Here is a 17,772-nt window from a genome sequence, read left to right on the forward strand (position 1 = left end):
CAAATCAAATCACGTATTGATTCTCGCCAACTTATTCTTCTTGCAATTATCTTCATAAACGGAATTACATTATATTGTCAAATAAATGTTAAGTTTAAGTCAAGATTTGCTCTAATTTAATTTAAGTCGAAAACAGAGACCTCTTTTATTCTGTCCACCTTCAAAATTGCAAAGTCTGATTCCAGGTAAGGAGGATTAGCTTTCTTGACTAACAATAAAAGAGGACCGACAATTGCACCGCTCACGGACGGTGTCATAACGTGGAGAAATAATATGTTGATGTGTATTTGAAGCTTTAGAAAAGTATATTCAACTCCCACTTATATGCATTTGTCACGTGTACCTGTAAGACGGAGTGTTTTCCATCTGGCACCCTTCCATACCCCATCCCTGACTCTTTCTGTCTCCCCTTACGACTATTTGGGTCTGTTTAGGTGTCATAAATCAGAAGTGAAATTAGAGCTAAATTAGAGATTTGGGCAACGTCTGGAGGGAACGATGTAACAGCTTTATCAAGACGTCTTTTTGTTCCTTATCCGAAAGTCCTAAATATGATTTCCGTTCCATAATTTAAAAAATAATAGTCTACTACTCAATTACTAAACTTTTAGGTTTATAACTTATATATTTATTACCAAACATATAGATAATTGAATAAATATAAATGAATATTTATTATAAATATACTACCCAGGTAGCACAAACCGCTGTCCAAACGTTGTGGCAATGTACATTGCTGCAAATTATTTATAGTAAAATTTATAAAAAATGCTCCATAAATTAGAAAATTATAAGATATTGATATATAAGTATTATAAGATTGGTAATTAACATTATAAAATTTCATTATACAGATTAGAATGTCTAAATGTGATTATATACACCTTATATGATGATGCGTTAATAAATAATTTACTAAAAAATAAATTATAATTACTAAAATATTCATAAATTTCAAGCACATAGAGTAATGTTCACTAACAAATGGTTAACTATAATAGATTGCACGGCGCACAATAAGCGCGGGAAACTGCATTTATTAACTATCAAAAGTTCTCTAATTTGGAGATCTAAGTGCTCCAAAAAAATCATCTGGCGTTTATTGGAAATCTGTGCTTGTACACGAACCATACACCGTCATCAAGCAAATGGACATAGTTCACTTTCTCAGTAGGCGTCTGTTTCCGAGCTAGGTGGTCGCTCTCAAGTTTCTCTCTGTGTGCTATACTATACTATTCCTCTCATAAACAAATTAACAAATACGTTAAAATGTTTGTTAATTGTTTATTAATGAGTAATGTGTACTGCACACAATCGCATACATAAATTAGAGGATCTCTTTTACATCATAAGCACAGTCGTTGGTGCAATTGTCTTGGCGCACGTCATCTACAAAGACAACATATCATATATTATTGAATTGCAACTGGTTACTCATCCAAAAGTACCTGAGAAATAGTCACATTCTGTGATTTCTTTCTTATAAACGAAAAAATAAAAAACTTGCAATTTTGCAGATGTATTTGTTACTATTTTATTATCACTTCCATTGAATTTTATATAAAAATGATACTTATTAAAATAGAAGGTATAATGTACGGCTGTTTTGAAATGTTTGTCCTAAATGGTTGCTACGATTGTGATTATTTTCATCATAGTAAAGAAAAAAATTGAAGTTTATTTTAATCAGTAGGCTTATCTCTATAGCTTGAACCTCTATAACTTGAATCTCAATTATACATGAAAAGCTAAGTAAAAAGAAATAGCAGTATGCTAAAGGAGGATTTTAACTTTTTATAAACTTTTTACTTTAAATTTAAAGTGTGCTAAAAATAGAAATATTAATGATATTGAAATGATTATGTTTTTATAATTTTGATAAAAGCTATAAGGAGACACATATGTGTGCATATGGAACAATATAAATTTGAAGTTAATCTGTTCATTCAGTTTTTCAAATATTGTAGCATTTATCAAGAACAAACATTTGTACTTTACTATACTTTATTTTAACAAAGTAGTAACAAATATACATGCAAAACTACAAAGTTATGAATTTTTAGTTTATAAGAAATCCCAAAACTTGTCTATTTTTCAGGTACTTTTCAGCGAATATTCTTTTATTGTTAAATGCATCTTGTTACAAATATGTCATACCAAGTTATAACTATATTGTATTAATTATAAATAAAATTAAAGAAAATAGCTTACTAACCAAGCATCGTTTGTGTTTGAGTTGTCGTGGTTATCATTTCTGAAAATTCACGACGCTGTACATCAGTGTCAAGCGCATGTACACGTTCCCTGTTTCTACACAATTCCTTCCGCAGCTTCTCCCGCTCTTCTTCTCTCTCTTTTATAATCTCCTGCAATTTATTAAAATTCGATATAATTTCCAGATATTATAAAAAGAAATACTGAATGCTTCTACGAATAAAGTTTTCTCATTTTTTTTAACATTTTGCATTTTAATGTATATCAGCTTTTGAAGCGAAAAAAACATGTTCAGAGCAGGTACAATTAAAACAAATAGATAAAAATTATAAGTGAATACAAAATATATAACTGTAAATTAAACTATCGAAAAAAGTTGATAAAAAGGTTCGATAAAAATACATACTTTTTAGTATAAGAATGACACACAAAAGCAAATTGTTTATTACAATTTTTATTATATGAAGTTATTTTCTTATATTTTCAAAGGGATGTGTGTATATAGGAAGAATTAAAAAAATTGTTTTTATAATTGTTTTTATAGAAACAATTTTTATCTCAAATTGATTATACTATATTTAACTAGTAAGAATATTCTTAAAAGTCGCCAGAAGTAATTAACAACATCAGTGATTTTTATTGATCGTATCTGGCAATTTTCATAATACAGAAATTTATTCTGTATTTGTTGAAAAAAATCTTGTTTCAAAACTTTCCAAATATAATTGACTGTATAAAACCAGGGAGGTCCGAATCAGAGTTGGTTTGCACGCAAGCATAAGACTTTATGTCTTTTTGTCCACATTACAAATTTTCATGACCGATAACTTGATCAGCTTTGGTATTTTGCTTCCTCATAGAGGAAGCTTTGTTTTATTTGTTTATACTGTGCATATTAATCTTAAAATTTTAAATACCTATTGCTATATTTCTATTTTCTTAATAATTTTATATACTATTTATAAAGGTATTAAAAATTTTGAAGTATGTAAGATCATCAAATATTACGCTGATATGTTTTACTTTTATAATAATAAATAATGACCAAATTTACCAGGAGTTGCGACAATTGTGAGAGCTGGGACGTGAGATAATGGCAAATCGGCTGTACCATTCCCATAATTGATTGTTGAGGATGCGAGTGACTTCGTAATGACGGACAACCGGTAGCTTCACACGCAGGAGAGGATTGTATCAATGTTCCACGTGATGCAAATATTGTTTCCGTCTCGTTCACATTTAATGCAGAGTTCAACGTTTTCATCAGCTGATCAGCTACGGGCCAAAGAAAAAAGTATAATAAATAATAAAATATAACTGTATTGTTAGACATGTAAACTCTTATTCTATAAATAATTTAACAAATGTACATTATAACTTTTTGTGCAGTTATTAATAAAACTTGTACACGTACACATACATACATACTCGCATGCACATCTCCGTATCAATTAAAGGCATGTAAAAGTTTCACATAAAATGTGAACAATACTTAATAGTTACTTGTAAGTTAAATTGTGATAAAATCAAATAAAATTGTATCAGTTTAACATTATTGCTCTCTACCAAATTATGTATGCAATTTAAGTTGTGCAAAATACTTTTTCGCTTTTATCTCTTTTTTACAGGAAATAATTAAAAATTTATTGTTATTTTCTAGAGCGTCCACTCAAATCTTAGCAAATGTTTCATAAAAATTTCCTGATTTCTACACATCTTGTTCAAATCATCAAATATTTAAATAATTTTGGATGCGAACTTAAAATAAATTATTAGTTTCTTAATTATAATTAAAAAGTATAATATTGATCCACCAGCAAATATTAAATTGAAGGGTGAATAAATCGACACCACTGGCAACAGGAAAACCTCAGTCGTATTTCCACAGCGCCACGATGACAATTGCTCAGAGTGAGACAAGCTCCATGTAATACTAATTTAAATTGGTGCCCGATGGCATTTAACTACATGCTATGCGCCGTTTGATTTGATTGCACTTGAGGGCCAAAACCCATGGCTGAAACGTTGTGCGAATAAAGGAAGTTTTCCTGTTGCCAGTGGTGTCGATTTATTCACCCTTCAATTTCTTAATTATCCTTTTCTATTTGTATAATTATGGAGAAAAATTTAGAACTACTTGTTTGAAATATTAGAATTTAAAAAATTAGATTACTTTCATAAAATATTTGCTTGTAATTTTAAAAATATAATAACTAAAATTTATTAACGTAAAAATATTAACCCCTTCGGCAGCACGTTCAAATTTACTGTTTGCCCTCCATAAGAAAAAAAACTCTGAAAAATTTTTTAATCTTGATATGTACGGGTTTTTGGGGTCACTGAATAAAGCGTCGTCTACAATGAACGCAAAACGCAAGACGCTAGGCCGCAAGCAAGAAATCGACCAACGACAGTCGATCTTTCTTCTCATACTTGACTGAGATTGGTTTCTTGCTTGCGGCCTAGCGTCTTGCGTTTTGCGTTCATTGTAGACGACGCTTAAGATTTTGAGGTCAGAATTGTAAAATTAAAAATGGCGGATCACAATTTCGGGTTGCTAACACGTATATTCGGTTGTAGTCACTAAACTCTCACTCACTATGACTAAATGCATTAAAATAATTAGAATTTTAAAATTCTGTTGAGAAATTTATAATTAGTGGTACTTAAAATCTCTTTATACCCCAAGTTTAAAAAAAATCTAACCAAGCTGTTAATTTTTCGAATATATGATCTGCCATGTTAAATTGTACGATGCTAACATGAAAATAATTAGCAAACCAAAAAACTCTATTTCAAGTATAAACAAATTTGCGATATTTAATCTCAAAATAAATGCTTAACGTCAAATGGCGTCAATGCCAGAGAAGGGGTTAACACTCATAGGTGCGTTTTTCCAATCTCTTGGTAAGCTAACTAATAGTTAAATTATACAGGGTAATGAAAAAATACCGGAACCCTGAAATATTTCGAAAAATATAATTTTTATGAAAAAATGTTTCAGATAAAAATTGCAGGGTTTTAAGTAACGCCTTAGTTAGCGACAGTCTTGCCTTAGTTGGCTGGACAATTGGCGATCTCACCTTTGTAAGCTAGAGCTAGACATCTTACCATAAAAAGCTCGATAACTTCAAAATGGCTTACTTAAGCTTTAGCTTAAAGTGGATAAAGTTAGTGCTTTAATAAGGTCTAAAGAAGTACTACAAAAACATAAGTCTTATAACTCGGAAAGTCATCATCAGAACAGATGTGTTCTCGCTCTGAAAGACGTAGCATATTGACAAACGGAAGAATAAATCAAGTCGAACAAATTAATACTTGGAACTTATGTTAATAATTCGAAGTTTTTCTAAAGACAATGCTGAAGAATAATGACCAAGTGAAATGCAAGTGACGACAGCCAATGTTTATTAACTGTTGTTAGATTTCGAAAAGTAAAATACTTTATATTCCTTTCGCTTCGTATTTTATATACGAGAAAGTCGAAATCGCGCAGGCTCCCTAGTGACGCGCTTCATACGGTACATCTTGGGTAACGCTAATGTCGGCAGTACTGTGACTTTCAAGTCTTGTAATTCGGAAAGTACTTAATGAAAAATAACTTAATTGTAGTGTTTTGGAAAGTTCTCGAAATAAGCTACATATAAAAATATGTATAGTGAAAAACAGGGGGTTCCATTTAAGAAATTTAAGATGACCTTTATGTGACTTTGACAATGCTATTCAAGATCGTACTGATATTGCTATGTAATGCGTTACTTGAAACCCTACAACTTTTGTCTAGAACATTTTTTCTTAAAAATTATATGTTTTAAAATATTTCCTAGTATTTTTTCCTTACTCTGTATGTCTGTCTTTGTTTAATTCGAAAAAAAAGACATTCTACTAATTAACTATTAGTTAATTTAACGAAAAATTGGAACAACCGGCATATATACAGTGTCTGAGATCACTCGTATACCACTTTTATTTCGGAAACAGAGCATTTTAGAGAAAAATGTTTCAGGCAAAAGTTATATGGTTTCGAGGAGGACATAAGATGGTGTCATTAATTTGACCTTGAATAGTTGCTTGAAGGTTACCTACAATTTTTTTAATGGAACCCCCTATTGTTTAATACACTATCTTATTCTACTAATTAATATGAACAAATTTTGCCTGAAACATTTTTTGATTTGCCTAATACTTTTTGAGATATTCAAGAAAAAATTTTTAACTTTTTCAATGTTTAGCTTATGACATCTCGATAACTGTTTGTCGGAGGGAAAAGTAGTACAAGACTTTTTTACTTGATTTGGTCTAAGGAATATGCTGTTGTTATAATGCTCCAATTATTGAAAATTTTTGTGTATGTAAATTTTGTGTATGTTATAATACAATACACAAAAATTTTCAATAATTGGAACACTATCACAACAGCATATTTCTGAGACCAAATCAAGTAACCAAGTCCTGTACTACTTTTCCTTCCGACAAACAGTTATCGAGATATCATAAGTTAAACATTGAAAAAGTTATAAATTTTCTCTTCAATATCTCAAAAAGTATTAGGCAAGTCAAAAATGTTTCTGGCAAAATTTGTTTATATTAATTAGTAGAATAAAATAGTATATTAAACAATAAGGGGTTTCATTAAAACCTTCACGTGACCTTCAAGCAACTCATCAAGGTCAAACTAATGGCACCATCTTATGTCTCCTTCGAATACCTAACCATACAACTTTTGTATGAAACATTTTTCTCTAAAATGCTCTGTTTCCGAAATAAAAGTGGTGTACAGGTGTACAGGTGTACACCCTTATATACAATTTTTTTAATACTTAAATATAATAAAATTTATGTAAATATCAAGGAAATTTCAAAGTGTTACTTTACTACTTTTGTAGTAACAAAAGTAGTAAAAACAGAACCTATAATTATATATTTTTTACCCAAAATAACTTCTCAAACAATTTTTCAAAGTTTTTTACAAATCACTCTGTACAATAATAAATATAGTGTTTACACATATTTAATATCTCTATATTTCTACTATCGACAATTTTATAGAATAGTAAATTTTGTTACTTATAACTAAATTTGTTTTTGTTGTTAGTACTAATAATAAATACTTTGGCTAATAGCAGCAAGTATGAGTTCGGTGGGTTCTTTTTCCGCCGTGGATGGTTCAGATGCTATGTCAGCCACATGCTCAAAATCTTCCTTAGGAATATTTAATATATCCGCCATTAGTGATTGCTTTTCTTGTAGAGCTTGTTTGATTATTTCATCTTTACGCCTCAGACATTCTGAAAAATTTTAAATATTTATGATTTAGTTTTGCTATCGTATGAAAATTTGTTTTGTACACAAATTGCTTTCCATTTTAATAAAATTAATATTATGTTTTGTATTATATAATACTATGTTTTGTATAACTATGATTCTGTGTTAAAATTACTAATGATACAATAAAGTTTAAATACATTACTTAGTACTTATATGAGGAAAGGCAACTCAACGATTGGTAAATCTAAACTTTTGCATAAATAAATGATTAAGATAATGTACAATTAGGAAGAACAAATGGACATAAATGTATACAGATTTACTAAGAATATTTTGGTGAGTAATAAGTCTATTTATTTCATCTCAGTTTATGGAACAAAATATGACATAAGAATATTCCGAAAGTTGAGTAGTTACTTTTGTTTCAAGTGTGACATCAAATTTGTTTATAAAAAAAGGTCGGTATAGTATGTAGAGAAGAATTTACAAGAATGTTAAAGAAAATGTAGAATATGAATGTATTATAATAATAGTGTGTATGCTAGATACATTGTGGAAATATAAAGATATATAGACTAGTAATAATAAAAAAATAACAAAAGACAAAAAATAATAAATAGAGGAGAAATCAGGAGGTATAACAGTATCCCAGAAAGATATAATCAAAGTTTAACAAAAATAAAAAATAATAGGTCAAAAAGCCCTGGATAAGAAAAAAATAGACAAAAATTAAGGAAAAAAAGAGTTCCATTTTAAACATTCCATAAAGATCAAGAAAAAGAGATAAAGAAAATAAAAGAGATAGACGAAAAGAAAAAAGATAAGCGTAAAAACTGTATTTGACTGTGTCGGTAAAAAAAAGATGGCTAAAGGAGTTCGCAGATGGTTGAGAGATCTTCTTAAGGACATTCATTGACTGTAATTGTAACCAAAAGTTTTTGCTCACGTTCGGTCTTCTTCCCGTATAGCGCGACCGTCTTCCTACTTCACGACTTTTAACGTGGAATTATACATATTACATAATTAATTCAACTCTGCGTCTTATATGTATACACATACATATAAGAGTATACACTAGCACGCTTTGTGAAAAACAAAGATCGAATAACATCCTATCAAACATGACGATGTACTTCAAAGATCATGTTTAAAGGATTAAAAACAGGTTGTTTTAAAGTAATTGTATCGAAAGACTGCAAATAATTTGAGACACTTATATGTAAAATTTGTTCAAGTTGTGAAGTAATAACTATACAAAGAAACTAACGTTTTAAAACAAGGGAAAGACATATTATAAATAACTCTAAAAAAATTAAAGTTTAGAAGAGCAATTGTAAAAATTGTAATGCATCATAAATTGTACAGATTAAGGCATTTAGAGATTCGAGTCAGGAGATATTTTAATGATATTAAGAAATTTGAGAATAAAGCTACTATGATTATCAATGTAACATTGAAAAAGAATAATATATGTAAATTCTTTGACAATTATAATTTCAAAAAGCGATTATCATTATAATTATTTATTTTAAATTGAACTTTCTATTGGTACGGCCGTCTTTCTATTGAGGACTAGTTTCACAAATGTCGGTTAACTGTTAACCAGAGTTCAGTCAACACCCTATCTTTTTTTATCTTATTATTTAATAAGAGACAGAGAATCAATTATCCTTCGGTTGGCAGTTAACCGAAGTTTGTGAAACTGACCTTAAACATTACAAATATCTATAAAAGATGATTTGTTATTTATATTACTATATTTTAATATTCAATGTATGTCACAATAATATCATCCAAGGCATGTAAAAGCTTCACACAGATGTAAATAGCATTAACGTAGTAATTACTTAGTAATTGTTTAGTTAAATTGTGATAAAATAAGTTAAAATTGTTAAAGAGACATGTATACATGTATACCTATTGGCGTAAGAACGGGTTCTGCAACATGTACCGGAGGTACTTCCACATGAACTTCCAATGGATCTATTAACGATAGCTGAGTACACGTGACCATTCGAAGTGGCTCTGCCATACCTGAATGTAGCAAAAAACCAGATTAATAACAAAAGTTAAAAATGTCTCTTTCAATTTTCTAAAAATATTAGACAAGAAACGTACGAGCGCATGTGCGCGCGTCTGCGCGCATGTTGTATATATACAGGGTAAGTTTTTTCAAGTGTCACAAACTTATATCTCGAAATCAAGGCATTTTAGCAAGAAATATTTGATACAAAAGTTTTTTTTTAATTTCGAGGACATAAGAGAGTATCATTGGTTTGATATGGGATAGTCATTTAAAGATCACATGAAGATTACCTTCAATTTTTTAAGGTGGCTCCTGAACGAAGGAGCGGTTAGTATGAGTGCTTTGGAGGGAGGACCCTTTATTTTTGTAAATTCATATGACTTATTCATAAAAAATATCACTCAATGCATTATTGATCAAATGCATTGATATGCTAAGTTATACATGCATATTTAAAAATATGTGATGTTGTCAAGTCTCAAAGAGCTGTCAAATTTCCTCAAAACATTGTATCTTTTGACTTTACTAATAAGTATTTACTTGCACAGGTCGTTGACCTCACATAATTAATAACGCATTTGAATCCTTGTAACATTTATTATGTTTATCTCGTTTTTTTGGTAAAGATCTATTTTTTTTCTATAAAATAATATTAACCTTTAAAGTTCTTCTGCGAGTGATTGACCTATAACCCCTATACAAAAAGTACAACTTCAACATTTTTTCTTCCTTTCATTTCATCGGCGACCAGGTCTGAAATTTCGCGTACTGATAGATAAAATTTACAACTACACATATTTAAATTTCAATTTTTTTCTACTTTTGGTCGGTTAATGTAGGAACCACCTTAAATGGAACCTCCTATTATTATATATTCTTTTAGCTTATCTCAGGACCTTTGCAAAACACTATAATTAAGTTAATTTCTTTATGTCCTCCTCGAAACTTGTACGAAACATTTTTTGCTAAAACACTTTGTTTCCGAGAAATAAGTTTAAAAAACTCACCCTGTATATAAATTGTTCATTTAGTGAACTTGATACACTTTAATACATTTTTATTTAATTGAAATAAAAGGAAATTAAACTAATAATATAGTTTTCGGTTATATGACGACTGAAATATTTATCAAAAAAACTATGCAAATACTTTTTGGAATACAAAAGAAACAAAATGTATAAGGTATTTAATAACACAGCCCTACAAAAAAAAAGTTATCCAGGCCTAAGACTAGTCAAGTGTATTCTTATACAATATTTTGACCCCCGCTGAATCTGAATCTGGGGTCTGAATTGAACAATTACTAGATATATCGTCCCTAACCTAAAAATTCCCTGATCTCAAAACTCATAATTTTACGAGGCACTTTTGCTAGACGTACCCACCCTTTGGTCTGCGGAACTAAAGTAATATAAACATTTTTTTTTTAGTATTTTGACCTGCTGAATACGAATCCGAGGTCAGAGTTGATCCATCAGGTCTCCAATCCTCCCTAAACTCAAGAAATGCATTAAAGTTCCCCAAAAAACTGCTTCTTGAGCTATTTCTTGATTTATGAAGTTCTACTATAAAATTTTTGATCAATCAAGAGAATGCTAAAAAAACGTCGAATTTTTTTACTTTAAGTAGGGTATAAGTTTTTTCTTTATCTTGCAAAACAGTCTATTAGAGCTGCAAAAACAATTCAATTACCTACTACCCCTGCTTGTGATACTAGACTCTTTTACTCTCAAAGAATCTGTGCAATGGTTTTCTCTTACATACGTTTCTTTCCCCTTGGTGATACTTTTCTTCTTGCAACATATTATTATATAACAAGTATTACATATTTTTTTAGGAAACCCAATCACTTTCTTGATTTGTAATTTCTAAGCCAAAACATCCTTTGTAACGTTTCTTAATTTTTACAATTATATTCCTTCCCTATATAGAAATGTTCAAATGATCATAACTTTGCAAAAAAATCGTAGAGACCTCGACGACCTCGCATTGTTTTCGTTCTCGGAAAGCCCTTTCAAACGAGCCCTCACTCAACCCCCCATACCATTTAAGATTTTTTGCTCCCCCTCCCTCCATCCCCCGAGAGTGTAGAGATGAGTGTTTTTCTGATTAAATAATAGACTTTGTGACTCCATTGTATCTCCATAAATTTCAATCCTATATTTCAAACCATTCAAAAATTATTTAGGTGGCCCGGAACTTTCGGTAGGCACTGTACAATTACTGTAATAGTAGCTTTTTGTTTATCAAATTTCTATAAATTTTTATATTACAAAGAAAGCAACATTTTGTATTAGGTATATTTAATAATAAATTTTTGACTGAAGAAAACTTGGACCAGAATCAAAACGAATGTCAACAGAACTATAAATATTAAAGCAACTACACATACTGCCAATACTATAAATATTATACATGTATATGAATATTACACATAAATGTATGGAAAAAACACAACAACTATAGAAAACCATGTACAATAAGTATTGTATCATATAAAAATTTTTATTTAAGGGAAAAAATATGATTCTATCTTTGCCTTTCTTACTTATATTTCAAAATCATTTTATACAGGGTGTCCGAAAAATCGCCTATTCCACTTCGGGAGGTGATTTGGGACCCAAAAACAAGCAAAAACGTTCATACAAACATAGGTCCGGAAATGAGCCGTTTCCGAGTTATAGCCACTTTTATGTTCAAAAATCGTAAATTTTTATTTATTTTCAATTCAATTCAATTAAAAAAAGAAAACAACTTATCTCAAGTAGTCGCGAAAACAACTGACTTTGAATAGTCGCGAAAACAACTGACTTTAAGTAATCGTGAAAGCAACTGATTTCTTTTAAAAATAATGTAATTGTATTTACAAATATTGAAAAATTGAAAAACTAAAAAAATTAAAATTAAAAAAATTAAAAATACAAATTTAAAAATAAAAATTTTTAATTTAAGAAATAATTAAGACAGAGGGATGCCAAGCGGATTCTAAATTACGATTTTTGAACATTAAAGTGGCTATAACTCGGAAACGGCTCATTTCCGGACCTATGTTTGTATGAACTTTTTTGCTTGTTTTTGGGTCCCGAATCACCTCCCGAAGTGGAGTAGGCGATTTTTCGGACACTCTATAACTCAAAACGCGCAGAAAACTATCCCCTCTTTAAAAAGATAAGATAACAATTGATATTTTGGTCGTTTTAAGTGTACCTTTCTCTTTAGAGTGAGAATGTTGGTGACCTTATTGATAAATAAACTTAGGATATCGTAGATATAAAGAAATCAAAAAGCAACAAAGGAATATTCAAAAAGTAAAAAATTGGAACGTTTGGTAAAAGCACAGGCGTTAAAAATTTTTAAGAAAATTTGATAAGTTATATCTGTTAATCATGAGAGAACCTTATGCCATCTATTTGATAATATATAATTTAAAATGTATAACACGATACAACCTGTCGTTGGCGATTCAGTTGATTGTACTCGCTGTTGTGTATGTTCAGCTGTAGGAGTTCCTGTGGCATTAGCAGTCTCCGGCATATCTTCATTATGCTCTTGCATGCCGGCGGCACTTTGTCCAAGATCTCTCGATTCTCGATCCTGCGGTTGATCTTTCTCAATGATTATGCCATCCGCCTCCATTCCGGAGGGTGACGCGTCTTCCATCGCATGTGTTGTCTCCTCTGATAGTATGGTGGATGGCGTTGGTCTTCTACCCTGACGATCGCGCGCTTTGTAGGCCTCCACGGCCTCGGAGATATGTTTGCACCACAGCTTGCGCTCTACCGACGTTGGTGCCACTAGATTGTACATCTGTGCACCATTCTGTGAGGTGTTGACGAGATAGAGGGAATCTTTTTCGGCGGCGTTGTGACGCACCAGTACGGTAGATAGTTTGACAATCGGACTCAGCACCGAATTTCCCGCTTGATTGGTTGTATTAATAAACTTAAGCAAATACTTATCGTCTTGTCGATGAAGAAAAAAGATCGTATCGTCAAGCAGTACTACATGCAGATCAACTGGCTTCGGCACCGAACGATTTGGCATTGATCGATTTGGCTCAGTACGCCGCCACTGCAGTGGCCCTTCGTAGATCAATTTACGCTTTGTAATATCAAGGTTCTTGAATTCTTGCACAGTTGGATGATCGAATTTATCGAAGGCTGACCGATCGATCATTCGTTGAATGTCCGTGAGTCGCTGATGATCCTCGGCCTCTTTCACCGCCTGATTCACGCGACTTAGAATCTCTTTGCTTCGCTCAAGGCTACGCAAAACGGCTGTTTTCTCTTTCTCGTTACCGTCCAGCGTATACTTAGCAAGGTTTTCAAAGAGCAATGGATACTTGGTGAGTCGCACCATACCAGTAGGTATGTGATCTTTCAACTGAAGCCTACGACACAATGGATTTGCCTCTACCTCATTTAGGAAAGCGTTAAGCTTGGAATCCTTACGTCGATGATCGCGCAGAGCATCCAAGGCAATTTGCTGTTTAGCACAGTAAGTTGACGCAGCCTTTTCGAACACCTCGCCAGCTTCTCCGTCAAACATCTCTAGCAAAAGCTCACCTATGTCGCTCACACACGAATTCTCCTTCTTTTTCCGTTTCATTGCTTGATTGAAGCGCGAATGTATCATCAACATCTCGTCCAAATTAGAGAAAAGTAACTGAATCTGATCTAATGGCAGCACTTGGGACTCCAACAACGGTTTGTGGAAGACATGTGAAAGTACTTTCAACGCGCGAACGTGAGAGCGTTCGGTGTGGAACAATTCTATAAAAAAAAGATTTTTATATGCATATAAATAAAGATTAAATATACATACACACAGATACAGCATTTAAAAAGCAAAAGGAATAATCATTACCACTCGAATGATAATAAGTAATACTTGAATGATATGTTAATCACTCTGTTGTTTAATTCATTGGAATCAACTCCATAATTCTTAACTTGTTCATCAATCTATTGTACAGATATAAATTTGGTAAAGTAGTTTATTGATTTTTTAAATATTATAAGAAGATGGTTGATGTGATCTCTCGTGAGTTATGACAAACTGACTACACTCACCATTAATAACGTCCTGTCTTTTTTTCTCGGAGTTGCTGAGCTGCGCGAAAATGTCCTCGGGGACAGCCTGACTCCAATCCGGCGGGTCAGCCTCAACGTCGACATCGCTGTCCCACGAAGTTGACGCGTTTGCCGCCGATGAGGTCGGGTGTACCTGCTCCAAACTGGTACTGGGACTATCCAGACTCCTCGTTGAGAGGCTGCTGTTCGACGAACTGCCGGCCGAGTTCCCGGGAAATGTGCCGGTGGGCTGCTCGCAATCACTGGAACCGACTCTATAGTCAATCGTTAGCAATTTATATATTTCACTACTTATTAACTATAATATATCTAGTGTCCGGTATCATTCAATCACGCTATCATGTCAATGTATAAAGAAAATATACTCGGGATATATTCTTTGAAAGAGAGCCATAAAAATATATTACCAGATAAGAACAAGGTCTTTCTACCTCTGTTTCCTCGTTTCTTGAGAAATTTTCTAAAGTGAGGATTTCACATATACGTCAGGATACAACAATATATGTAGAATCTTTTTTTCTCTTACAATTTTCAGAATATTACAGATTCATCTTTTATTAGAGATGTAGAATTGTGAAAAAGTATGCTGCCTCACGGTTGAGGTACTGCAAAGAGCAATTATATTTTATAGTTAACCCTAGCCCTACGCCAGACTATTTTGCTCACATGGATGTTAAGTCAGGGTTTGTGAGACCTGACATTTTAATGTACAAGTGTCATTAATTTGTAAAAGTTTGTTTTCTATGAACAGTATAAAATAGGAACGTACCATCAAAAGTGAATTTTACTAATTACATTGCATAAAGTAATTATTTAAGAAGTATTCCAAGTAATTTAATAAAGTTAAAATGTTTTACAGGGTTTTCCAGATCCCGACTAGTGTGCTAGGGTTAATAACTTTTCTATAATAATAAACAACGAGGGATGACTAAATTTCTTGAATATTGTTCAGAGCCATGTCCTTGATGATATATGTCAAGGTCATTGAAATTAGACGGTCATTCTTAATGAGTAGTTTTACCATTTTTTACATCCTCAAAAATAACAAAAGTATTTTAGGTAATCAAGTTAAATAAAACTATTTTGCCACTTATACTAGATTATTTGTACATATTTTGCTTTTCTTATTCTATTTCGTTCATCTACTGTAGATGTACACAAGTATCAACAATTCTAATCTTCCTCTGTATCGCATGCGGGATTACTTTTAAAGATGCATTTGTCCGATACTTTCTGTCGGTGTAAAAAAATTACAATTTTACACTTGACAGTTTTACCATTGTGTAAATATACAGGATGTTCCAAAACTTATAATTAATTTTTAAGGGGGTAAAAAAGGACAAAATTCTGAGAGAAAAGCTCTGGTGTCATATTTATCTCCGGTCATTATTCGCCGAGTTATTTAGCAATTAAGTTGATTAATCCCATACATGTAATCCGAGTTACCTGAATCAGACCGTAATATCTGCGCAACCTACGTTGGGTGCCCTACTCAAAGTCCGTATTTTCCCATATTTGATTTGATTTAATTCTGTTTCTGAATAAGTTGATGTGTTGGTCATTGATTTTAAAAGTGCATGTGTTAAGGCAATTATTCCACAGAATCCACTTGTGTGAGAATTTTATAAAGTTTTGACAGTTTATTCTTTAAATTAATATGTACAAAATAAACCTAATTAAATTAAAATCGAACGTCTCAAAGTTCTGTAAAGTAATGTCAGGTTTATTATTTCTACACGTAACGCCTATATCAAATGCACTATTGATGGTATGTTTTATTATGTTTTTTTAACTTAATAACACGTAGAATTTGTATGAAAAATAGATATGTCATACAGTAAGGTGAGACAAATAATTGAAAAAGAAAATCATTGACAAAATGATTCACCGTCTCAAAGTTCTGTAAAATATTCCGTTTGAAGTTTATTTGGCAACGCTTTTTACTTCAGCTGTATAACCTTAGGTATAAGTTATTTTTTATATACGTTTTAAGTGTACTTATGTCATAAGTATATTTTTCAACACGGTGTTGCATCAAGATATATCATTGTAATAATTAAGTGATTTAGTTCTTGTCTGGAATAAACTTTTGAGCATGACTGTCGTGGTATAACTACCTCGAGAATGGAACCCCACACTTGAGCCGGTACTGCGGCGTAAACGAAATTGCAATCATTAAATATAACTCACTGAATAACGACTGGAGAGAAAAGTAACACTTTCATCTCAGAATTAGACCTTTTTTCACCCCCTCAAAGATCAAGCATGAGTTTAGGGACATCCTGCATATGTTTCGAAAAAGTTTGCAACATGTCTTCTCCCATTCTCCTGTATCAAACCCACCCCTCTCAATTTATAAATTAGTTATACAACATAATAAGGAAAAATATAGCCGAGAGTTACGACTAAATCTCATCTTCCTCTTGTTATAAAAAGTACCTTTCAGACTTTGTTCGCCGCTCGTTGAGACAATGTAGATATTCACGCGCGGTGACAATGACATCGTCACTTGACGCGGTACGCGCTTTGCCGACGTTCTCGTCAGCATCCAAATTTTTCTTCGTGGTAGCATCAGCCAACTGATCCGAACACGAGGCCAGTTCTAACACTGACGGATCGACAGAGCTCTCGTCGTTGGACGAAGCTCGAGGACGAACGCGTCGCGAGCCGCGCTGTCTCATTCTCTTTACACTCTTCCTTTAGTCATTTGAAGACTTGAGACCTTCACATCACGCGCGCGCCTGTATACGTATGCATGTATGTATTTATCGAAAACATTTTCAGATTTGCCATTGTATGTACGTTCACATGCGATAAAATAGCGACACTTTAAAGATCATCGATTCCACACCGAAGATTTTGCGACAGTACATTGGCATTTCAACCTAAATTGTGTAAATTCCCAATAGAGAGATTCTACCTTTAAAGAAAACGTAGAATGCGCAAAGCAGTCACGAGTTTTCTTCTCTTTTAATATCAATGGATTTAATATAAATCAATTTTTGATAAATGTGCTTCTTTACAACAAACAGTTATGGACGTGATTAATCTCGAAAAATATTGTTAAAATAGGAGGAGAAAAGAGAGAAAAGCTATAAATGTATAAGATGTCCTAGTCAAGAATAGCAATCTCTTGTGGACATACAAACTAAATAAAAAGAACTTTACAAG

General features: G+C 32.1%; 1 protein-coding gene across 9 annotated transcripts in view; it reads right to left on the reverse strand.

Annotated features, from left to right (window-relative positions):
- Nucleotides 1–656: 656 nt before the first annotated feature.
- The window catches only part of LOC105558344 (rho guanine nucleotide exchange factor 12), an 88,067-nt gene continuing 70,951 nt past the window's right edge, over nucleotides 657–17,772 (reverse strand). For 6 of the 9 annotated variants that reach the window (XM_012005964.1, XM_012005966.1, XM_012005965.1 and 3 more), the window contains 7 exons: nucleotides 14,581–14,855; nucleotides 12,958–14,280; nucleotides 9,400–9,516; nucleotides 7,326–7,502; nucleotides 3,269–3,489; nucleotides 2,216–2,366; nucleotides 657–1,389 (listed from right to left, as the gene is read on the reverse strand). In XM_012005964.1, the coding sequence (XP_011861354.1) occupies nucleotides 1,328–1,389; nucleotides 2,216–2,366; nucleotides 3,269–3,489; nucleotides 7,326–7,502; nucleotides 9,400–9,516; nucleotides 12,958–14,280; nucleotides 14,581–14,855 (2,326 nt within the window). In that variant the 3' untranslated portion in view covers nucleotides 657–1,327. The remainder of the gene's footprint in view (nucleotides 1,390–2,215; nucleotides 2,367–3,268; nucleotides 3,490–7,325; nucleotides 7,503–9,399; nucleotides 9,517–12,957; nucleotides 14,281–14,580; nucleotides 14,856–17,772) is intronic. The other 3 variants (XM_012005967.1, XM_012005963.1, XM_012005962.1) reach the window with 1 other exon arrangement.

The sequence above is a fragment of the Vollenhovia emeryi genome, unplaced genomic scaffold (genome assembly GCF_000949405.1).
Source record: "Vollenhovia emeryi isolate VEMERY1.0 unplaced genomic scaffold, V.emery_V1.0 DF939353.1, whole genome shotgun sequence".
Classification (NCBI taxonomy): Eukaryota; Metazoa; Arthropoda; class Insecta; order Hymenoptera; family Formicidae; genus Vollenhovia; species Vollenhovia emeryi.